This window comes from Malaclemys terrapin, chromosome 18 (genome assembly GCF_027887155.1).
Source record: "Malaclemys terrapin pileata isolate rMalTer1 chromosome 18, rMalTer1.hap1, whole genome shotgun sequence".
Lineage (NCBI taxonomy): Eukaryota > Metazoa > Chordata > Testudines > Emydidae > Malaclemys > Malaclemys terrapin.
In genome coordinates, this window is record NC_071522.1 from 17,488,125 (window position 1) to 17,513,080 (window position 24,956).

A 24,956-nucleotide genomic window follows, 5' to 3' on the forward strand; every position below is an offset into this window, starting at 1 on the left:
TGAATGTGAGCAGAGCACTTAGAAATGCACCACAGCAGTGCCAAGTGGTGGTGTTTAAAGAACTAATTGATAGGTAGAAGTCCTGCCAACAAACATGTATGAATTAATGTGACCCAGACTTGGTTCTCAGGCTGTCTACACTCTGAGCTAGGGGTGTGATTTCCAGCTCCTGTAGGCATACCCACCCTAGCTGTCATCGAGCTAGCCTGCTAAAAACAGTAGTGTAGCCGGGGTAGCATGGGCTGTGGCGAGTGGCAGCACAGACTAGCCACGCCAAGTACAAACCTGCTTGAGCCCTGTGGGTACATACTCGGCACAGCTAGCCTGTGCTCCCCTGACTACACTACTATTTTCAGCATGTTAGCTCTCGTTGACTACACCTACGCAAGCTGGGGTTTGCGCCCCTAGCTCATAGTGTAGACGTAGCCTTAGTTTCATGCCTAGGCTGTTTCCTTCTATAAAATGTCCTTTAATAAAACACCCATGCTTTGTCCAGACGGGAGATGGAGTGAATGATGCCCCTGCCCTGAAAAAGGCTGAGATTGGCATTGCCATGGGCTCTGGCACAGCCGTAGCCAAATCGGCAGCTGAGATGGTGCTATCTGATGACAACTTCTCCACCATCGTGTCTGCTGTTGAGGAGGGCAGAGCCATCTACAACAACATGAAGCAGTTCATCCGCTACCTCATCTCTTCTAACGTTGGAGAGGTCGTCTGGTAAGGGCTTCCAGTTCACACCTCATGCTAGGATAGTAGGAGGGATGAGAAATATCACCAGGACAGAACTGTCCTTTCTGATACTTAAACATATACTCAGAGCTATATCCCAGTTGGTGTAAATCGGATTAGCAATGATGCTATGTTGATTTACATCCACTGAGGATGTGGGCCTAGATAGCAGCACCACTTTAAGTCCTGTACACTCTGCCTCAGTTAAAAGTGGCATGGATACTTTCTTTCATATTTCTACGCATTCAGCGGCTGCTACTAAAGCCAGCCTTTCCCTTGATGTGGTGTGGGAACCTCTGGCTATTTTACACCATTTCCAATTTTGAGCACAATAAAGGAAGCACCATGAAACACTGCAGTATGATCAAATGCCATGGTGTGACAAATATGCTGATCCTTAAGTGACAAGTACTGCAGCTTGCTATAAGTACACAACCCCAGTGTGGTGCTGATAGATTCCTGTGAGGGTATTTGTGTCTGACGGGGTGAATGAGAGACTCCATTACAATGCTCACAGCTTCTTTCACTGTGACCAATTTCCTGACAAAGGCTTTCAGAACAAATCAGTGTGTTCTGCAGCAATCCTGGCCATGTACTGATTGCTTGCAGTTATCTTTGGAACCCCTTATGTCAGAAATTCAGCAGGGACATCTGTGCTGGTGACAAAAAGCACATTGAACAGTTGAGATGCCATGTGATGGGCTCCTTATGCAAATTTACGAGTCTGGCCCCCAGTGGTGAGATGGGTTGAAACTGCAACATTCAGATCTGAGTTTCAAATTCCCTAAAGTTTGGAGGTGTTTGAATCCGGGGCTATGGGGGTGAAATGCAAAATCCAAATCCATATGTGGATTTTGAACAGCACAAATGTTTAGAGGGCATTTGGACCCAGGGTTTTGGATCAAACTCCAGTTTTACAAGTGCAATCCTCTCTCTCCCTGGCGTGTATCTAACCTAGCGAGGTTGTGTCTTTTTCACCTGAAGTATTTTCCTGACTGCAATCCTGGGCTTGCCTGAAGCTCTGATCCCAGTCCAGCTGCTCTGGGTGAACCTAGTGACAGACGGGCTACCCGCCACTGCTCTTGGATTCAACCCCCCTGACCTAGACATCATGGACAAACTTCCCCGCAACCCAAGAGAGCCCCTCATCAGTGGCTGGCTTTTCTTCCGCTACCTTGCCATTGGAGGTGAGAGGCCCTGGCTAGAGATGTAGTGCCATGAATGGACAAAGTGCCGTGTATTACCCTGGCTTAAAACAATTGCTGACTAGCGTGTGTCAGGAGGGGTGGGTCCATTGTGATCTCTGGTAATGAGGAGACGCTTATTCACAGTGCAGAGAGATGTAGAGATGTGCAATATCCAGGGAAAATATATTCCTCATAACAGACCAGGACTTTCATAAACCAAAAGAAGGCAACCCCTCAGGAATCCATCTCCTCTAAGATCCAGTGCATTGGAAGAGTTTAATCAGCTCAGTCAGACATCAGGCAATAGCTGAGAGATATTTCACCTTCAATAGTCCTGGGGTTGCTGTGGTGGGAGCAAGGGAACTTTCTGATCCGGTGAGAGGGCCAGTTTGGGATTCTTGCAGTGTATGCACTTGACTGCCTTTGCTAGGAGCCATCTTTTTCTTCTGGCCAGGCTCCTAGTTTGAGCTACCCCAGTCCCCACCCACCCATTACCTACGGTTCTCTCCGGCACAGGTAGCAGCATGAGAAGGCATTGTGACAGAGAGCCCATAGCAGCTTTGGGATCAGACAGAAGGCCAGAGTGCAGAAGGGGATGGGCAGGGAGCAGGAGGGTCCCCACCTCCTGGGGTGGGGTGGATTTTTGTAGTGAATGTCAGGACAAAGGAAGCAAATAGGAATGTTGATCTAGTGGATAAGGTGCAGGATTGGGATTCAAGATACCTGGGTTCAATTCCTGGCTCAGCTACAGAACTCCTGTGTGACCTTGGACAAGTCACTTATTCTACCCTGTGCCACAGTTCCCCATCTGTAAAATGAGGCTATCGCTTCTCTGCCTCTTAATGACCGTGAGGTGCTCTGGTACTACAGTGATGTACCTACACAGCCTGGGTAGAAGGGATCTTGTTTAAGAAAGGGCAGAGGGAGAGACCTTAGCAGGGTGTGAAGTGAAGCTGTGGCAATGCAAGGTGGAAGAGAGGAGGGAGACAGGCTCAGGTGCAAGTGTTTTCAGAATTATTGCTCCAGGCTCCTAACGATCTGGGATGGAAAATGAGGAGTCCCCCTGTGTGGGTCAGAACAGTTCAGGTCTCTTTTCCCAATTTGCTGTTCTTCCTCTACCCGAATGAGCAGCGAGAGCCATAGCACAGGGTGGAATCTACAGGTTCACCGTCGAGCACAAGGCAGTGTAACCCTCAGGGCCGGAGGTCCCTATGCTAACGAATAACAGCTAGCAAGAACCAAGCAATGAATCCAGTGCTTACAGGGCTACACAACCTGCTCTCTCTTTGGTTGCAGTGTACGTTGGATTGGCAACGGTGGGGGCAGCTACCTGGTGGTTCTTGTACGATGCTGAAGGGCCGCAAGTTACCTTCTACCAGTTGGTAAGTTGTGGCAGGGAGGGGGAAGGGAAGACTGTTTCATTCGAACACCACTGCAAACCCTAATATCTAGGCTCCCCAGCAGGATCACCAGAGGATTTGTTTTCCTGCCTGTCCTCCTCTTTTAAAAATTAAATTTCGAAAAGTTCCCAAGTCATTAAAAGAAAATGTGTCAGCTGAAACAACTGCAAAAGCTCCCTCCCGGGTGAGATCCCATCTCCCATCAGCTGGTCAGCACAGTGGTGACTTTACCTAAAGAAACATCCCTCATGTATCCCCAGACCTGATGGCCTGTAGGTGTGCACTCCACCCATGTCACTGTGAGGAGTCAGAGAGACATTCGTAGGGAGTGCAGCAGGAATTGCAGTTATTCCACTTGATCGCTGCCACTCTGATCAGGTGGAGAGAAAGCAAAACTTCCCCATCGCTGCTTTAAGGCATCAGTTTTATGCCCCTTAAATAAGCAAATCTCTTATTATTTGGTATGTTTCTAGTGCATCTAGTGCCAGATTGGCTACCCTGGAGACTGATTATTGTTGTTTGCATTGCAATAACTCCTAAGAGATCCAACCAAGGTTAGGGCCTCATTGTGCTAGGTGCAGTACAAACAGGAAGAGTCATTCCTTGCCCTAAGGATCTTTCATTCTGTATAGAAAGACATGCAAAGAGTGGGAGGGAAAGCAGAGGCACTAGGAGGGAAATGGCCTTGCCAAGTGTGTGATAACTGGTGTAGAGCAAGGAATAGAAGCCATGTTTCCTGACTTCAGGTATGATTAATGCCAGTTGCAGGGGTAGATTTATTTTTTTTAACGGAGACACTTGTTCACTTGGAAATAAACTGAAACAACTAATGAATCAAGTTCACATAGACTACCTAGAAGCTGTCCTATGATTACTGTTGACCTACTAGATGGGCTGGATTCAAACCTGAAGATGAATGGCTTCATATCCTCTTATCAATTCCCCCGAGCCAAGAAATATTTAATAGAACCACTGATTGCTGGTGGGATCTGAACCCCAGTTATCTGCCACTTCTGCCTGCTTCATGCCTGTTACTCTTTCTTCTGCCAGAGGAACTTCATGAGATGCACAGAGGACAATCCCATCTTTGAAGGCATTGACTGTGAAATCTTCGAGTCTCGTTACCCAACCACTATGGCTCTGTCGGTGCTAGTGACGATTGAGATGTGCAATGCTCTCAACAGGTACAGTACGTATGGGAATATCTGATAAAGCATTCTGCCCTGAATAACATTTGAACCAAGCAAACATGTTACTGTCATTGGAGATGTCAATGTAAATACATTTGGATCTCTTAGTGGACATTTTGGCCATATTAACAAGCCAGTAATATCTGGATCCAGATCCATTTTGGGTTTGGTGTTCAGATTCAAAACCACTCCGGGCTAAGGGTCAGGCTTGGATCTCCCAATGCTGAATTCTCACTAACTCTTCTGGTAAAATCTGGAGCCAGAACCAGCAAATAGTTCCCTTTGCAATTTTTGCTCTGACCCACGGATGGATCAGGGCTTCACGCTTGAGGTTCTGGTATTGGCTGTCACAATGAGTAATATTTTGGTGCTGTATGTGTACCTGTCCAATGAGTCTGGGAATCTGGTACTGAAGGAATAGCATGACATCAGCTATTCCTCAGGCTGACCCGAAGAAGAGCTCTGCATAAGCTTGAAAGCTTGTCCCTCTCACCAACAATAGTTGGTCCAATAAAAGATATTACCTCACCCACCTTGTCTCTCCATCTGAATAGTGATATATTGAATGAAATTCACTTCAGAATATTTATTTCCAGAGCCTAACAAGCTTGGAAGGAGAATAATGTATGGTAATGCTTAAGTAATCCTTTTTCTTGAAGAAGGCTTTTATGCAGAGATCTAGCAACATATTTCTACTGATTAAGAGGGCTTAGGGATATATTGATTGATCCAAATTATACTTGAGGACGGGGTATTTAATGGGTCATTTGATCTAACCTCTGCCCTCTCGCTCTTGCAGTGTGTCTGAAAACCAGTCACTGCTGAGGATGCCGCCATGGCTCAACATCTGGCTGCTGGGAACAATTGTCATGTCCATGGCGCTGCACTTCGTGATTCTCCACGTGAAGCCTATGCCTGTAAGTGATGCAGCTAGCACAACACGCAGTTCGTAGGGCTGTTCTTTTGACAAAAAAACTCCGTTGTACGTTTTACTTCCCAAGTCTTTGCTGATTTTCAGTGGGACTTCCCTGCCCAAAGGGTTTCCACGATCGAGCCTTGGGATTCAGAAGGATACAGGACTGGGAGTTAGGAGTCTTGGGTTCTAGTCTCAGGTCGGCAACGGAATTGCGGTGCGACCTTCAGCAATTACTTCCCCTGTTTGTGCCTCACTTTCTCCATCTGTAAAGTGAATGTAAATGATACTTACAGTCCCTTGCCAAGTTCCTTATCTGTTCAAGCCTTAATGAAGTCCCTCTCTTTACACATATATGATCCGATCCAGAAGGCCTGGTCCCTTGCACATCTCTTACCTCAGTCCACATCCATATGAACAAAAATGGGTCTGATTTTTGTCTCTCTTCCCCCTTCCCTGTTAATAAATATATTGAATTCTTCCTGCCTTCCAGCTGATCTTCCAGGTAACCCCCCTGAGCTGGCCGCAATGGGTGGTCGTGTTGAAAATTTCCCTGCCTGTTATCCTGCTCGATGAAGGACTCAAGTACCTTTCCCGCAACCACCTAGAGGGTGAGCACACTCTGCAAAGTAACTGCTGACTGATTTCTGTACCATGGCGCTTGCTTTGTGCTGCTTTGTGCTTTCAGGCACGTGCCATTAGCGTCTCTGCTGAAGTAAAAATTGGTCCATGCGCACGCAGTCATACTTACTTTTCCCCCAGTGTGGTGTATTACAAAGGATCTGTCCTTCCCTATTTTTTTTCTTAATCACTTACAGTGGTTGACACTAAAATCTTGTAGTGCATTATGGACTTGACCACAATAAATTGGAACAGCCTCCTCCATTGTCTATCCAAACCGCGCCCCCCCCCCCCCGATTCAACTCCCATTGAATGTTTCCATTGACTTCAGTGGGAATTGGATCAGCCCTCTTTAAAAATCTATTTCTTCCAAGAATTCTTCTTGCCTTGTTCTTTTGACTCTTTCTCCTCCAAATGATGGTTCTGTCCTGTTTGCTCTCTCTACTGTATGACCAAAAGGTGCTGAGCACCTGGAACTTTGATTGACTTCCGTGGGAGTTGCAGATGCTCATCACCTCTCCGAATATGGCCCTCATGTTGTAAACAGGAAATACTGTATAGGTCTAGTCCTGCACCATTTACGTCAATTGAAGGTTTACCAATGTCTTCAATGGCAGTGGGTTTGAGCCCGGTGCTCTAAAGTACAGTGGATATTTACAGAGCTCTGTGAATGATATTTAATATGCTAATATTTTCTTCTTGTTGTAATGAAATATCGCAGTGAGCAATCTCAACATCCTAAGTTAAATCTTCCCTTTCTTTTCTTTTTTTTGACAAACACTGTAGTCTTTCAATAATTCAGCCAGTGGCCTTCAAAACTCTGCCCCACTACTTTCCTGCCATCCTCCTAAGCCGACCTCTGGTATTTGTTCCTTCATTAGTTAACTCATATTCTCCAGAACTTGGCACTAAATCAGAATCTGGGGTCTGACATTTAAAGTGACTGGGATTGTAGTAGATGAATGGAGACTGCTTTTTAAAGGGAGTTTACCCAACCCAGCAATGTTGCCAGAAAGAACATAGACATCAAGATGGGAAGCTGTCCCGCCGATCCTTCTTTTCAGAATTCCCATGACAGGAAGAAGGCTTAAGGGGTTCTGGCTGTCACCTTGCAAAAGAAGGGAGCCTAGATGGCCAATCCCAGGTTACTTTTGTTGCTCCTCCTCATTTTTAGCTTGCCGGAATGTTGCTCCTCTTATCACGGGTGAGTAGTGGATGACCTGGCAGAGTACTTTAACTGTGTTTTTTTTCTTCATCTTGGGTAGATGCTTTGACCATATTAATAATCATTCCATTACAGGCAGCATGTGTCCAGGATGCCTTTCTTAGTACTTCTTCCTTTTCACTTCTGCAAACAGGTCTCTTCTGCCCTGTTGAGGAGGGATTCCTTCGGATTGTAATCATTAGGGGACAGCTTGGTCACTGGTGAGGACAAGCATGTGCCTCCTGAGATAGTGCTTATGAAAAGCTATCTTTTCAAATGCTTTGCTACCATATAGTTTGCGTGGCTTCTTCAAGAACACCTGTGCAGCCCCATTGCTTTCATATTGTACACTAACACCTGATCAGTGGGGCTGCACAGATGTCCTTGAGGACCTACTTTGGCCCACAGAACTCTTCCATTACTGGGGATGATCCACAAGACAGACAGACCCCAGCTTGTCTCTCTTCAGCCTGCAAACTCACCTGAGCTCTGAGCTTTGTTTCATAACCAATCTTCTTGACTTACAAACTGTGTATATTTTTATATGGAAATATTGAATAGGGAACCGCACTGTGCTATTTTTAGAGTCACTTTTTAGGGCAGAACCACCCTTTAAGATTGCCAAGAGCCACAAGTACTGAACAAGCAATCTTTCTGTGACTCTTGGACAGTTGTGCAGCCATTGTACAGTGACACCAGTCCTGTGTAGGTGCAATGGCAAATCTGAAGATGAAGATTAGGTGCACTCTGCCACCCAAAGCGTGAGCATCCCTGCATTGCCTCGCTTCCTGAAATGTGCTGGCACTTTCAAAGGTGCCCTTGCTTTCTTGCCTCCTCCAGCTGGACTGTGTCAGAAGGTGAAAGGTGATGTAATTCACTGGAGAGGGTGTATATGCCAACGGCATGTCCGATTTGCTCAAGGATACGTCATTAGTAAGACCTGCCACTGCTAAGGAGATTCAGCTAATGTGTTAAAGGCCTGTGCTTTCAGAGCAAAAGTTCTCTCTAGATATCACCATGTAGTCTCTGGGAGGTCATCACATATGGTATAACTATGAAGCCATCTGGAGCTGTTACAAAAGATAATGCAGCACTAGCTTTGGATAAGATCAGGCCCTATGGTTTCCTGTTCAGCACTTGGCCTTGTTCCAGGCAAAAGCTTCCGATCCTTTGTGGGCAGAATGCTGCAACAGTCCTCTTCCTCTCTTGTTCACAAAGATGCGCAGTCTGATGACTGGAATGAGACTCTCCTCTGGCACTGCTGTATTGGCCAGAGAGGATCATGGGGTTACAATTTCATTGGTGTACCCTAGTTGTGTGTCCTTCTACAACAGCCTCTCACACCTCTATCCAGTCCTCCTAATGGGCTTCTTCAGGTGTTGCCTCTCTATTGATTTAACTGTAAGGTCTTTCAGAAAGTTAGTCAGACTCTTGCTTCTCTCTACCTTACCCTCAACTCCCAATAACCAAGTGTAATGATAGTCTTGTGGTTAAGGGCTTGGGAGACCTAGGTTCATTTCCCAGGCTCTCCCACAGACTCCTTCTATGACCATCATCTCCCAAGGGGGCTTTGGCTGCCACTGTAATACAAACAAGAATTTCCAGAAGTGATTGCACCAGCTATTGAGGATTCTAGCTGCTGGGTCCCATCCGCCATGCTTCCAACCCACCCGTTTGTCTGCACTGTTTGCCATGCAGCTGCATCATGCTAATGCTGATTTCTGTGACTGGCCTTTGTCTGAACACTGCGTCACAATCTCTTGCCACTATTTAATTGCAGCAAGAGAACAAAATCATACCAGCCTGTGCTTCAATTGTCACATTGAAAAACCCCAAACTCCTGTATTTACTCCACCTAATTCCTCTGAAAACATTTTAAAAACCAATCTTTAAATCTAGCATTGTCATTTTTCACCAGGAATTCTCAGGACAGTCAGACACACGTGGAGTGGGGAGCACCAGCTGAAAACCTGCAGGAGTCCAGATCAAACAGGGTTGGCTCTGTTGTGTGTATTGTCCTTGTCCATCATGTTCCTGCACCTGTGCCAGACTCTCTCATGTGCTGTGGTGACCTGGTTGTACAGCATCTTGGTGGAACCGCTGAACAGCACAGGCCCCACTCTGGAAAATGTCCTGCAATTGTTTAGTCTGTGATTATTATTCAATAGCCGTAGGACAACAAGATCAAACAGCATCTCCAGTTCCTTTGTGAATCACAGACCTACACTGTGTTCTAAATAAGAAAAGCATGTGTGTTTGCATAGGAGGGGTGGTACATTATCAGAGATGTTCTCACAACTAAAATATTATATTACATAGCCCCGAAAGGTCAGATGTTATGCAATGGCTTAGCTCCACTGACATCAGTTTACATCCGCTCATGATCTGGCCTCAAGGTCAGAATTTTCAGAAGGACTCAGCACCTGCAACCAGGGCCACATTTTCAGATGACGTCAACGCACTGGGTGTTGAGCTCTTCTCGTAATCTGGTCATTATTTTGGTGCCATGAGAGCTGAGCTTTCTAGTCCAAGTGGCCTCAGTTGTGGGTGCTGCACAACTGAAATTCTACAGAGTAGAGTGGTGGCTAGCAAGTGTTCGCTTGCCAAAGGAGGCTTAGTGCATGGGAAGGAGGAGGCTCTTCCAGCCATAGAGAACTGCACAAGGAAGGACTTTACTGGACTTTGCTCCATAAGGCTGTTACTTCTGATAATGCTCTCGTAAAGGGGAGATTCCATTCACTACTTGTTTAATATTTGACCATATTTTCCCTTTTTCAAGTGTCAATAAGTCTCTTGAGTGGCTTTCTCTGCTAAAAAACATTAGAGGCAGAAGTGCAGGTGTCAGGTTGGAACAAATACATTGATGCAAACTCTGGAGGCTGAAAAAGTGTCGTCCCAAAGGCTCAACCTCATGCTTTACAGCTAGAAAATCACTTCTGAGAATGTAGGAACTGACAGACCAGATTGGTGCAATGGTCCATCTAGTCCAGGGGTAGGCAACCTATGGTACGTGTGCCGAAGGCGGCACACGAGCTGACTTTCAGTGGCATTCACGCTGCCTGGGTCCTGGCCACCGGTCCAGGGGGCTCTGCATTTTAATTTAATTTTAAAGGAAGCTTCTTAAACATTTTAAAAACCTTATTTACTTTACATATAACAATAGTGTAGTTATATATTATAGACTTATAGAAAGAGACCTTCTAAAAACGTTAAAATGTATGACTGGCACGCGAAACCTTAAATTAGAGTGAATAAATGAAGACTCGGCACCCCACTTCTGAAAGGTTGCCGACCCCTGATCTAGTCCAATACCCTTTCTCTGATAGTGACCAGCACCAGATGCTTCAGGAGGAGTGGACAATTATGGAATCATTGGCCGATAGGGGAAGCTGCTTTTTAACTTCTGTGAGGTTGTGGTTAATGTATGGTTTCAAGCTTAAGGGTTTTTATCTCTTTTATAAGGTGGGATTTTCAAAAACACTTAAGAGTTGGGCCCCCAGTTCCCATGGAAGATCAATGAGAGTTGAGAATTTTTGAAAATGCCACTCATATTTTTCACTCTATATAATGTAAGTGAGGCTCCTCTCATTATCCACATAAATATCCAGTCCAATCCTGCTAAACTCATGGATTAATTGTATCTTGTGGCAATGAGTTCCACTGATATATGCTTTGTGTGGAAAAAAGTGCTTTCTTTTATCAGTTTTACATTTGTTGGCTTTCTGTTTGATTGAATGTCTCCTCATTCTCAGACTGGGAGACGGCTTGGACATTCCAATTTACCGTGTCGTCTCTCTAACCCTCATTATTTTATATATCTCTATCATGTCTCCTCTTACTCATCTCCCCTCTAAACTAAGCAGTCCTGATCTTTTCAGTCTCTCTTCACATGGCAGTTTTTTCATGCCTAGAATAATTTTCATCACCCATCTCTGGACCCCTTCTATATTTCTGTTCTAACTATTTTATTTGAGGTAGGGTGACCAGAACTTAGCCTGGTATGACCAGTAAGAGTGCATTGTTGGATTTATATTGCACAGAGCTGCCCAAAACAATGCCCAGATCTTTTTCCTGAGTCATTTCAGTTAATTTAAAGTTTGGAGAAGTAGTTGAAATTAATCCTTCCAATGCTCTTTACCTTTCATTTGTCATCTCGAAATTCCATCTGCCTTCATGCTGCCCTTTCATCCAGCTCTATTTCCTTGCCTAGTTTAGACTCATAGACTTTAAGGCCAGATTGGACCATCATGATCATCTAATCCAGTGGTTCTCAACCAGGTGTACGCATACCCCTGGGGGCACACAGAGGTCTTCCAGGGGGTACATCAACTCATTTAGATACTTGCCTAGTTTTATAATTGGCTACATAAAAAGCACTAGTGGAATCTAAACTAAAATTTCATACAGACAATGACTTGCTTATACTGCTCTATATACTTATACGCTGAAATGAAAGTATAATATTTATATTCCAATTGATTTTTTTTTATAATTGTATGGTAAAATGAGAAAGTAAGCAATTTTTCAGTAATAGTGTTGTGACCGGAGTCCTAGTGGGGAGCAGACTATGGTCACTCAATTAGGGTGAACTGCAAAGAATGGGGCAGACAATCCTCATAAAACTGGTGGATATTCCAATACTTAGATTTACCAAGCCAGCATAAAACAGCTTCTTTATTATCTTACTGGTTACTCGGAAGTCCAAACAGCACAGTTCCCTTAAAGTGATCCAGCCTCAGGCCTCCATCCAGGTACCCACATCGAATATAATGAAAATTTCTGTAAATCTTATTTCATCATATAAAAGAAAAGGTTCTACCAATCCCAAAGGATCGAACACATTACCTCTCAGGTTAGTGAATGTTTCAGATCTTACCCAAATACATGCTACAGCCAATTCTTATTAATTAAACTAAAATGTATTAAAAAACGAGAGAGAGAAAGAGAGAGTATGGTTAAAAGATCAATATACATACAGACATGAGTTCAATTCATTGAGGTTCAGATTCATAGCAGAGATGGTGAGCTTTGTAGCTGCAAAGAGTTCTTTCAGAAATAGTTCATGGGTTATAGTTCAAATCTCATATTCAGGGCATACCAGCATAACTGGGACCTCAGTCTTGCAACTCAAACTTCCCCTGATGAAGCCGAAGCAGATCTGAGATGATACAATCAGGACCCAACAATCTTTTATACAATTTCATGTCTTTTGACAAGTTGGAGTTCCTCAGAGAATAAAAGATAATTAGGATGACTTTGAAGGAGGTCTATCACCGGTACTTAGCTATATGAATTAACATAAGACCATTTGCTTGTTCCTCCACCATTCACAGTACATTTCAAAGAGAGATGTATACTGAGATATCCCGTGTTTACAATTCATTTAAATGATAGGATGTTCTTTTGACCTCTGAATTATCAGAATACAGCATAGACAGGGACTGTTGGTTACATCATTGACCCTATTCATACATATGTAAATACACAAAAACACTATCTCTCCACATGGCTTTTGAGGGTTATTTATTTTGCAGGAGTTTAACCCTTTCTAGCCATGCGTCACAAGTATGCTGTGACACGTTTGTATTTTTATGTCTGATTTTGGAAGCAAATAGTTTTTTAGTGAGGTGAAACTTGGGGGTACACAAGACAAATCAGACTCCTAAAAGGGGTACAGTAGTTTGGAGCCACTGATCTAGTCTGACCTCCTGCACATTGCAGGGCACAGAACCTCACCCAGCCACTCCTGAAATAGGCCCCTAACCTCTGGCTGAGTTACTGAAGTCCTCAAATCATGCTTTAAAGATTTCAAGTGACAGAGAATCCACCATTTACAGTAGTTTAAACCTGCAAGTGATCCGTGGCCCTTGCAGAGGAAGGCAAAAAACCCTCAGGGTCTCTGCCATTCTGAGCCGGGGGAAAATTCCCTCCCGACCCCAAATATGGCAATCCGTTAGACCCTGAGCATGTGGACATAACCCCCCGAGCCAGAAACCTGGGAAAGAAATCTCTGTAGTAACTCAGAGCCCTCCCCATCTAGTGTCCCATCACTGGCCATAGGAGATATTTGCTGCTAGCAGTTGCAGATTGGCTACATGTCATTGTAGGATGTGTCATCAGACCATTCCCTCCATAAACGTATCAAACTCAGTCTTGTTTCTCACATCTTTCTCTTGACTATCTTTAAATATTCTTTTCTTATCTGAAATGTTGTCACCTTGTTGTGTTCAATGCCTCTTCCAGATCATTAACCGCTATATTGGACACTACTCCTAGAATGGAACTTTGGGCCACCGCACTGATGACCTTTTTGCCTTGTTGAAAATCGGCCAGTTCCCCACCTTCTTGTTCTGTCTTTTGGGTCAATTTAGAACCCATGACTGAATTTTATTCCCCATGTCAATGAGGCTTTTGGAAACGCCAAATATGTTGTCAATCATCTCTCCTTTATTCCCCTAATCTGTTGACACTCTCAAATAGTTCTAGTAGATTGGAGAGGCATGATTTCCCTTTACAAGAACTGGGCTGGTTTATCCTTATATCACCTTTATTTAGTTTTTTTTTAATAATTCTCTTTAATTATAGTTTCAACGAATTTCACTTTGGAGTGAAGTGTAAGCCCTAACCGGTGTGCAATTCCCAAGAACAGCTCTAGAGCCTTTGTGTAGGTGCTCTTGCTATCCTCTAGTCCTGTGCTGCAACAGTTGATTTTAACTAAAGGTTGCATATTTATGTTAGCAGCTCAGCCCCTGAGAATAATTTGCCCCATTATCTGCACATGAGGTCAATTCTACTTCACCTCCACACTTTAAAACCCTCTGACTGTTCTAGTGCTATGACAAATGGGTGTGGAGATAATGGACATATGTAGGGCCTGATTCAGATCTTGCTTACACAGCTGTAAATCAGGAATAACTCTGTCAATGAAATTACATCTGTGGCAGATCAGCATTGGGGCTACAGGTCCTTAAACCCAACATAAAGAGAAGGTTTTGCTAAATAGTGGGGATATAAATTCTACTGATCGTAAATAAGTCACAACGTTTAGGAAACACCTTCTCTCCCCTCCATCCCCCCCCATATCTCACAAAAATACCTTCACGTTGAGACAATAACCGACCATAAAAGGCATTCAAAAGCACATGTGAATCTCCATAGCGATGCATTAACAATGTGGACTAAACAGTTATTGTCTCTAATGGAGTCTGAGAGCAGCAGGGAAGATGGTGTTACGTTTCCAAGTCTATTGAGGGTCCTTGTACGTTAATTTCTCTCTTGTTACCTTAGCCAAACTGTCATGTGGAAAGGAAAAGAATGTTTCCAGATATAAGTCAGGTTGTTTGAGCTGAGAGGTGTTACTCAGGAGAGTATTTCTGCTCCTTTGGAATATGTCAACATCCACCTTAATGCCCTGCTGGCTTTTTGAAGGCCCTCTTTGGGGAATGCAGGAAGAAAAGAACTTTTCAGGGGTGGTCAATTATATTTTTGTCAAGTCCGAATTTCTTGGTCAAGGTATAGTCAAGGTCCAGACTCCAGAGGAAAATAACAACAACAATGATAATAGTAAATCAATAAAAAAGATATTGGGGTCCGTTCAGTAGCATCTGGCGGTCCAGATTTGGCCCGCAGTTTGCCTGTTCACTACCCCTGCTTCATATAATCAGATACACAGGTCTGGGGTGGCTCCATTTCAGGGAGTCGGTGCTCATGAAAGGGGCTACAGTAGACTGAGACCCTTAGAAACTGAAGTCCTGTATTTAGCCAAAGAACAGAGGCAGCACAAACTTCCTCAAGAATGTGCCTCAGCCGTTCCAGAGGGAGCATCTCAAGGCACAAGAGGTTATTTCAGTTTCCATCCCTTTTCAGGCTCTCTGTCTCAGCTAACGCTGCCAGCAAGGGTGCCAGCAGTATTTGGCATTTATTTCCAGAGGCACAGATTATATTGCTTTTTGTTTGCTGCCATATAGGTTGGGGGGGAGAGTGCTGTGTCCAAACATCTGAATTCCTCCAGTGCCTTCTGTCGCTAGGAGAGTGGTAATAAAACACACCGAAAAGGCAGGTGTCCATGATCTTGTGTGAGCCCAGTACACATCCTTTGGCCAAAATTTACAAGCGTTCAAAGCAGTGACTACATCAAAGGCTTCTGCATTGTGAGGCAGGAATGAATTTGGAGCTGGTGAAGTGGCTCTGCCTCTCAACTGGCTGTTTCTGCTGTCGTTCTTTGACTGATGTTCAGAAATGTTAGGCTGAGATTTTCAAAGCAGCATAATGCAGTTAGATGCCCAAGTCCCATTAAAATTCGGGGGAGTTTGGCACCTGACTCCTTTGGGCTCCTTTGAAAATGCCAGGCTTAGTGCAGAGTATGACAGCCCTTCACATCTACGGTGATTCTATTAAAAGCTTCTAGATAAACTTTTCAAAAGCATCTAAAGAGTTTAAGAGCCTAAATCCTAGGACTTGGACTCCTAAGTAACTAGGGTTCTTTTGAAAATGTTACACTATCTTTTTTTTTTTTTTTTTTTTTTAAACTGACACTTGTTACCAAACTCTGACGTGTCGGCTCTGAACTTTACAAAGATCCTTAAAACTCTGTTTTTTTGTTTTTTTTTACCCATTTGTACTGCTAAGCACCATTTGGGTGCTCAGATGATACAGTTATGAATGCAATATAAATACACAGACTGCTGTCTGTGCACTTTCCATATCACTCTAGGAGGCATTGCTCATTTAGCCTGAGAGTTTGATGTGTATGGCTGTGCAGTGGATGAAAATTCCCTTTGCACACTGGTGAAAATGTGCTGTGTAAACTGAGGAGGTGGGTGTACTTGTATTTAATTTCCAGGGGAACTGGAAATGACGGCAAACGATAGTGTAATTTAGGTATTCCAGACATTATGGCTGGAAATTTCCAAGGAGTTAAGTGCCCAACTCCGGTTGCGTCCCAGTGGGATTTGGGCACCTCCCTCCCATAGGTTCTCGAAAATCCAGCTAATGCAAAGAAAAGTGAACAAGTTAAAAATGTCTAAAATATAATATGAATAATTAGCCTAATGAGAAACTGCCATCTTAACAATTCAGTCTAAAGTGGGCCTGAAAGAGATGGCTTTCTCATCAGTAAACATAAACATTTTGCAAAATAAAAGTTCTCTTCAAAATAGAACTTACCTTACAGTAACTTGATTTTCCAGAGGTGAAGCTGGATCTCTATCATTCCATACTGCTTTGCAGGGCCGGCTCCAGCTGTTTTGCTGCCCGAAGCGGGGGAAAAAAAAAAATAAAGCCGCAATCGGCGGCAGCTCTACCATGCTGCTTCATTCTTCTGTGGCAGTTCAGCGGTGGGTCCTTCCCTCCGAGAGGGACTGACGGACCCGCCGCCGAATTGCCACCGAAGACCCGGACGTGCCGCCCCTTTCTATTAGCACCTGCTTCCTTCACTGGTGCCTGGAGCTGGCCCTGCTGCTTTGTGTCATCAAATGGGGTCCTTGTGACTCAGGAACATTAAAACAACAGCCACCTAAGAGAGATGCAGCAGTCCCACTCAGTGAAGAAAGAAACTGAAATACCATCAAGTATTTGTAATTAACTTTTTTCAGTGCACATTCTTATTGCCTATAGGCTAGATTCTGCCATCCTCCCTTGTGTTTTATAGTACCTTGCTTCTAGAAGTCACTATGACTGCTTGTGGGCTCAAAATGTGGCAGAATCTGGACCTACATAGTTAAGATGAGATTTTTTTCAAAGCTGCCATGGGGATTTGGACACCCGTTCCCATTTAAAAATAATTTTAGCTCTCTAAGGCACTGTTTCTAAATACTCTAGCTTTCCTTTAAGCCATAAATCACCTAATGCATCCCAGCAAGCATCTGGTTCTGCCATTAACAGGGTGAAGAAATTGGAGGAAAAGGCTGGTCTTGTGGCTCAAGCACAGGACTCAGAGTCAGGAAACCTGTGTTCTATTTCCTGCTTGGCCATGACCTACTGAGAGACCCGGGACAAGTCATTTAAGCTCTGTGCCTCAGTTTCCCAATTGGTAAAATTAAGTTAGTACCTACCTCACAGTGATGTTATAAGGCTAAATTCTTTCGTGTTTATAAAGTGCTTGGGAATGCTCAGTTGAAAAGTGCTGTAGAATTCCCATGTAGTAATACTGTTCCATGTTGGTTGTACTGGGGTTCGTGTATCCCCCCATGATGTATTGTGAGGTAGCCATTTCAAAAGTGAAGTCAAGCATTAAGAGCAAAAGCAGCAGATTCTACTACTCCATACTCACTGGATTGGATAGATGTGCATAGACACACCCTAGATTGGCCTTTTCATAAGCCATCAGGTTATACAGGGTCCTACCCAGCTGTACGACTCAGTGAAATGTCTGTCTTGATAACATAATAGGTGCTTGGCTTGCTTTTTAACCATAGCCAATTTCCTTTGTTTTGCAGGAGACAAGGGCAAGAAATGAATGACATAAAGGAAACTCACTTTCTAAATAAAGAAACCCTAAGCTGTAACTCGGACTGAAGTCTTGCATGTTTGACCATCACTAGAAGCCAGCAGGACATGCATGTGTCCGACTATCAGACTAATGCGGGTGAATCGTCGAAAAGAAAAATACTGATTTTGTTTTTGTTTCGTAGCTTTTTTTCCCTGTATGTAATGGTGCAATTACTGGACAGCTAAATTATAGTTTTGGGGATGAAACTATATGTAACTGAGTCATTGTAACACAGCTCCTTGGGGGTCCGCTCCTGAAAAGTTTGAGACCCCTTAAAAAAATAGCCCCAATGTGTGAGCTCAGTAAGGCATCTTTTGTTTTGTAAAAATGTGGTAGGTGGGAGGTCATGCTTTCACAGTGGTGCACAGTATCTGTGCATGAGCAATGATGACAGAGGTGCATTCCAGAGCTGCGATGTGGCACAACAGACAGCATCTCAGTACCAAGGAAAAGCTTATCTGTGTGTGTGTGGGCAGGAGAGGTAAGCAAAGAAAGGTGCATGGGATGCAACAGGTGTATTCCAATTGACTTCCAATTTAGTAGAGTGATATCCACTAAAGTATAATACCTAGGTGGCAATGCTAGTGCTCTGGTAGCCACATTGCCTAGATGTCCAGCTTTGGTGGTTTCAGTGTACCTGTATCCTGGTATAATTACCAGTGTTGTAGAAATTGTGGACATGTATTTACTTGCAAAGATTTTTGTGGTGGAAGTTGAAACTTCCTCTATTTATCATATTATTCTCTATTCTATTTTCCTCTTGTGAAAATCTTGCACCTTCTCAGGCTCATCTGACACCAAAGCATGACCCAGTCCTCTTGTCCTTTTCTCTTCTGTATAACACCTTGTTAGCTCCCTTCCTGTGCTAAGCATCTCCACCTAAACAGCTTAAAACAAAACATGGAAATGGAGAACTCTGGATCCCATCACATCTAGTGCTCATTCCTGGTCAAATTTTCTGACTAGGTAAATCTAGATTACCTAGTTTTTAAAATATGACTACATAGAAAGTAGAATAAAAGACTTAAAAGGCAGTTGTCCATTAGTTAATGTCAGTTTTGGGAGACAATCTATGCTCCCAATATGATGATGAAAAAGGGAGAGGTGATCACATGGGAGCAAAGGTTGTCTCCCAAAAATGACGTTAAGACTTTTATTCTACCACCTATATAATCTTATTTTTGAAACTCACGTAGACCATTTGACCAGGAATGGGCAGTAGATGTGGTAGGATCCAAAGTTCTTGATGAAGGGAAAAAGATGCCTACAGTTTTTCTTCCTTCTAAACTTCACCCGGGTGTATGCCGGAGCACCGGAGTCGGTTATTGCTTTGCTTTGCTATTATTTTGCTCCATTCCTATCTGGATCAGTTTCTATTTTATTTAAGTGTCTTAAAACCCCCAGTGCTTTTTCTTTCTCTTCCGTGCAGGCCAGCTGGCTGAACTCTGACCAGCTGGCTACCGTAGGTACAGTACGTGCCAAACACCATCCTTTCCTTTCTCTCCATCACCAGCATTGAAAAAGATGGGTCGCGCCCCCAGACCAATGGGAATGTACAGACTTGTTATACTACTGAGCTGATTTAATTGTACAGAAAACCTTGCATGAAATGTTGTTACTGTATTTAATATAGAATGTACTCAAGGAATTTTAATATGGAGCTTTTAAAAAAACAAACAAACATCTTTATAGATACTGTGTGATTACAGGAAAATCGTTCACCGAAAAATCACTATTTGCTTTCTTTGAGAATTTTTCTTTGTCCAACATGTTTTGTATGTTTCAGTTTATAGAGCTGATTTAATTGAGCTGATTACACAGGCTGACTGATTCCTTTTTAGAGACCATTTTCAATGTGGGTGGAACTTACCCTTGAGCAGAGGGTCAGTAGATGATCCATACACCTCTTAAGCCCTCTAAAGAGGGTTTAAGTGGGACTTAAGTGGTGTGTGGGCCATCCATGCTTCTGTACAGAGGTGAATTCCACCGTGTTTTATTACAAAGATCCCCACCACTCCATGGCTTTCTGAACAGCCTGGGAAATAACTGGTGGGAATTTAATCAAATATTTAAGGGCCACATTCAGCCCTCATGTAACCAGAGCAACTCCATTGCCTTTAGGAGAACTGTTTCTGCTTATTCCAGGGTTGAGATTGATCCTCAACATCCTGCCCACCCTATTGGTGGTGGTGGGGGGGGGTGTCCATGGAATGTAGTGCAACCAGAGCTGCAGAGTACTTGGTCTGTAAGTTATCCCTGCTGGTAAATGTTCATATCCACCAGAGATCCATATTGGATTATGGGGAGTCCCGGCCAGATCTGCAGCTCTTGTGAATCTCTGTTGCTCTACTGGAATTACATTGATTTACACCAGCTGAAGATCTGACTTGTGACTTTTTTGGTACCCAAATGTGTGTATTTTCTAAAGCTTTGGATATTATTTTAAAATCTGTAACAAAGAGGGTTTAAAATATTTACAAAACGTGTGTCTTGGGCAAGCACGAGACAGGCAAAGATATGACGTCAGTAACTTTTAAGTCCTCTATTAAATTCCTTTTGGTCATTTTGCTTTGCCTCATCTGATGCCAAGAAGGTGGGGACAATTATTTTAAGGCATTGTGATTGCACATTGTGAGGAAGAGGCAGGGGAAATATTAGGTTTTATTGGATTGGTTTTAATTTACGCTCAACACAGCTAAAATGCACTATGGTGGTTCACTGTGCCTGATGTTGGATTGAAATTGTGAAATTACAGGATATGAAATTCAGCAGATGGAGTGCAACAACTCTCAGCCATGTTCCATGCCAAAGGCTTACTCTTCCCAGTAGCAGCAGGTTTTGTCTTAAAATTCTGTTTGCCCTTTTCTCACTGTAAGCTTCTGGGTCAAATCAGTGGAACCTGCACTAAGGACACCTTCAACAGGTATTCACTCTACTAAGGGTGACCTATTTTAAAGTATCCCCATTTTCTAGTATGATCCCTCATTGAAGAACCGTGTCTCATTTTTTCTTTTGTTGCTTGTCACATGGCTGGCTGCTTTAAGACTGGTTTCCCGATAGACATTTTGGGGTTGTGGAGGGTTATAGTTCAAATATTTTAATGAAATAGAAAAATGTCCTTAGATCAAAATTATTTTTCCTTTACGCTTTGGTGAAGGGTCAGGATAAATCGCATAGAAGTTGTTTATTATTTGTATGTCACCAGCAGTGTGCTGATTGCTTTAACATGCTGTAGTGGTTCTTCTGCGAACTTGAAGGTGGTTAAAGACCTAATCCCATTGATTTCAATATGGTTTGGATCGGGTCTGAATTGCATCTTACTGAAACATTTGATTGTGTGCAATAGAATGGAGATGTGCACTGGAGTGGCTTTTTTTTTATTTTTTATTTTTTTTTTTTTTTTCCTGATTGCATGTTGCAAAAGGAGGCCTGTGAGGAAAAGCTGCCTAGTCTCACTTCTGTTGAAAACCAGGATCTAGGAATCACAATCATTGCCTTCTGGTGTATTCAGATTCTTTATAATAGTTTAGTCTCTTTCCAACGATACTTCGAGCCAGCCTGGGCCATTACAATAGATCCTCCTAAACAAAAGGAGCAAATTATTCATCATGCATCACAGCCTGAGCACCAGAAAAGTAGCCTGTGTGGTTGTCCATGAGCACTTTAAATTAATTTCTCAGGGGCCATTCAACATGTTGGATCACACCTGTAAAATAAACATGGAAGGCAAGGAAGAGGCTCTCCTCTCTTGGAAGAGCACCAAGTGTGAGCATTGGGCAATGGCTATGAAGTCCACATTATGCTGTTTGAGGACTTGAATATCCTTGTGGCCGATGACTGGATAAATTCTCTCCTACCAAGAACTCTCCCATGGAACATCCATCATCTGGGAAGGGTGCATTATGTATGTGAAAAGACAGCTGTTGCTTGAAACAGCAGGGTGTGTGGGGGGGGTGGGTGGGCGGGCGGGGAGAGATTACTAGTATCACATCTGAAATTTATTTTCTCCCTTAATTCCTCTATTGGCCAAAATATGGCCAAAGTTCTTGATTCTGATTCCATACATTGTCTGTTTGATTGGCATGGTGCCTTTCACAAGAATCTGGCACTGTCATGATGATATTGTCTTATTTACGTTTCTAACACTTGGCCAATCCAAGACCAGGGTGGTACCATAAGGTGTCCTAATAGTTAGAAATTGGAGGTTTGGCCTTTATGGGAAGAATTGGTGGGTAACTTTAAAGGGACCCTTAATTCATGCAACAAATGTGGGGCTGGAGAAAAGGGTTTGTAAATAGAGCTTTTGGGAAGCCCCATCCTATCTAGGTGCACAGTACAGTAGATGGGTGGGGTGTGAAAAGCCAGATCAACAGAAGGATCCTGAGGTGACAAGTTTCAGTTCCTGTTGTACACTTCACATTTACTATGCTGCTTAGAACTTAAAGCCCTGGTCCTGCCAACACTCCGGTTACGGAGCTCAATCTAACCACCATGGTAGTCAATGGGTGTTGTTTCACTGACTTCAATGAGCTTTGGGTCAGACTGATGGGTCCATCCCATTAAATTTTAACAGACAAATGTTTGCAAGATTAAGGCCTATATTTGTTTTTCGTATCGTGGAATAGCCACGGTCTTAAATAGAAGAATACTGCATGAGATTCCTGACTGAAAAATTAATGGGTGGAAGAGCTGCAGAAAATCACAGGATCGTCCCATCCCACTATTAATACTTCACATTCTGAACCACTGTAGACACAGACTAGGTAAGACCCACCAAACAAATATCCAATGGGGAAACCTTTTAAGAAGTATTCTCCAAGTGGGTTGCCTTGGGCACTGGCCATGGTCCTGATTAAAGAAAAGAAGCTGAGCATTGATTGAAAGGCCTTACAATGCATACAAAGGGTCTGCACTGGGATTTAATATCTTTATGGACCATTTGGCAATTTATCCATCATCCTTAGGAGTCTCCTCCCTTTTTTCTCCCACCCCCCCTTCATTTTCTAGGTTGAGCATGTTCCTGGCATGGATGAAAAACACTTCAGACCTGCATAATGCTTCTCTAAAGAGTTGAATACATGCAACCTGTGTTTTCTCTATGCTGTGATGTGTATTTTTATAACAATCTAGATGTTTTCAAAGGTTTTATCTTCACTTATCCCCTCCTACCATCAATCTACCTGTCTCAGCAATCCCCTACCCACTGATTCCCAAGGTATTTTTAATACTCAGATTTTCACTGCCACTTTCTTTCACCAGCTTTTGATTATTCTACCAACCCTCCAGTGCTACCTTGAATTGCGTGTCAGCCTGTTCATTCAGCTTAGCAAGAGAAGAGCAGTGGAGGTGGTTTTATGCTGCCAAAATAAAGACCTCTAGACCCCATGAGGCCGGTAACAATGGTTTCTGCTGGGCATAGATTGGGATGATCCTGGGTATAGGGTATGCAGGAACAAAATTAGTGAAAAGACAGATATGGGGGAGATACAAGTGTCCCTTGCATCCTCTCCTTTTGGTGCCATTCAGCTTTTGGTAATGCAAGAATGGAAAACTAAATGAGTCTAGAATAGATCTCTGTGCTCTGTATATACAAGAGCCTAGACAGGTAGGTGTACCCTACCTTAGGGATATCTGTATAGCAGACTCATGCCCATGCTATGTGGAGTCTGTGCTGTGTTTTGTCTGTACTCGAGACCATGAAGAGAGAAAACACTGACTTGTTTACAGGTGTCATTAGTGTCATGGCTTGAATCTCTGAACGTAGCAATTTTGCTACGATGCCTGAGCAGCCGAATCTAGAAACCTTGTTGAGTTTGCACTTCCTAGTGAAAGATAAATTGTTACATCTTTTTAAAAGAGTTGTGTGGGGGTAGAATTGAAACAAACAAGGTTTCCTATTTTATTATGAGAGATATTTTTCCACTAAATTACTGATTCCTAAATGGTGTACTTTGTCTGATGTAAATAGCCAGGTGTAGCGTGAAGACTTAAGAAGGGTCATTGTAGTCACATATGTATGATCCACTCTGTTCGCACAATATTGAGCTGATTTGTTTTATACTTACGAAATTACAGAAATAAAAGCAATTTTACTGGATGACTCCGATTCTGCTTTTCTTTCCTATTCATTATTCATTTTGTGGCCATTATTTAGCCCTTAATCTGGGGCATAAAAGATCTTGGCATGTGGACTCAACTTTTTAGGCCAACCAGGGTTTATTTCTAAATAGTAACAGTTCCTTAAAATTTGTTCAGATTCTTAACTTGAGGATTTTTGGTGGAGCATATTAACAGCATGTCCCAAAGGAGGTGGTTGATCCAAAGTCTGTTGAATCATTGATTTCACTGCATACTGTTTATATAATTGAGGGGTTATAAAAGAAAATAAGGGGTCTTAATGTCACTAGATCACAATTTCCTGTGGATTCTGGTAGCAGCCAAGATAGAAATATAACATGACTGCAATCCCTGGCTGCAGGTAGTACATCTGCTTCCAATTCTGGTTGAAACTGGGAATTAGAAATGTGGCTATGGATGGTTGTGGAGAAGTTTTAGAGAGTGCAAATTCAACTTGAGGGTATGGCAATACAAAAATTATTTCCTAATGTATCCAAAGTAGTTCCCCGACCCTCAGCATGTGTGTTTTGAAAGTGTTCTGCATGTGCGGTGGTCACCAAAAATGCTTTGTGTTTTCACTGCCATTTAGGAATGTGAAATGATTGAGGGTTGTACTTTAAAGAGCTACATTCACAGTTTACTATAAATCAATGGTCCACTGCGATCAGACTCCACTGACCTATACACCAGCTGAGGGTCCGGCCCAAGCACGTGTTGTCCTCCCTTTCTAGAGAGCTCATGCTTGTTAGCAACGTGCTGACCCTGAGAGTTGGAGCCTAGGCAGGCTTTATAAACAGCTTGTTTATAACATGGTTGGGCACTGGCCAGGGGAACACACTCAGCATCTTTCGAATAAGAATCCTGCTCTAATAAAATATATAGGCTTTCTTTTGGAAATAGAGCACAAGTGCAGACCAGTGCCGGAAGAGCTGGCCTGCAACACTGCTGCAGAAAAGGACACTTCATTCCCTCATTATCCATTGCAGAATAATCCTGAATCTGTATAAGCTCTACTGCACCTGAATCAATGAGCAGTCTGACCAATGCATGCTGCAGGCCAACCACTGGGAGATGTTTCTGCCTGGGATTAAATCCCGGGAGTAAGG

General features: G+C 43.2%; 1 protein-coding gene across 3 annotated transcripts in view; it reads left to right on the forward strand.

The window, feature by feature from the left end:
• ATP2A3 (ATPase sarcoplasmic/endoplasmic reticulum Ca2+ transporting 3) overlaps positions 1-23,830 on the forward strand; it is a 140,391-nt gene extending 116,561 nt beyond the window's left edge. Inside the window, exons 15-22 of one of the 3 annotated variants that reach the window (XM_054008027.1) lie at positions 497-717; positions 1,714-1,916; positions 3,213-3,298; positions 4,367-4,500; positions 5,306-5,423; positions 5,913-6,030; positions 9,163-9,250; positions 17,681-23,830. In XM_054008027.1, the coding sequence (XP_053864002.1) occupies positions 497-717; positions 1,714-1,916; positions 3,213-3,298; positions 4,367-4,500; positions 5,306-5,423; positions 5,913-6,030; positions 9,163-9,250; positions 17,681-17,759 (1,047 nt within the window). In that variant the 3' untranslated portion in view covers positions 17,760-23,830. The remainder of the gene's footprint in view (positions 1-496; positions 718-1,713; positions 1,917-3,212; positions 3,299-4,366; positions 4,501-5,305; positions 5,424-5,912; positions 6,031-9,162; positions 9,251-17,680) is intronic. The other 2 variants (XM_054008028.1, XM_054008029.1) reach the window with 2 other exon arrangements.
• Positions 23,831-24,956: the final 1,126 nt, after the last annotated feature.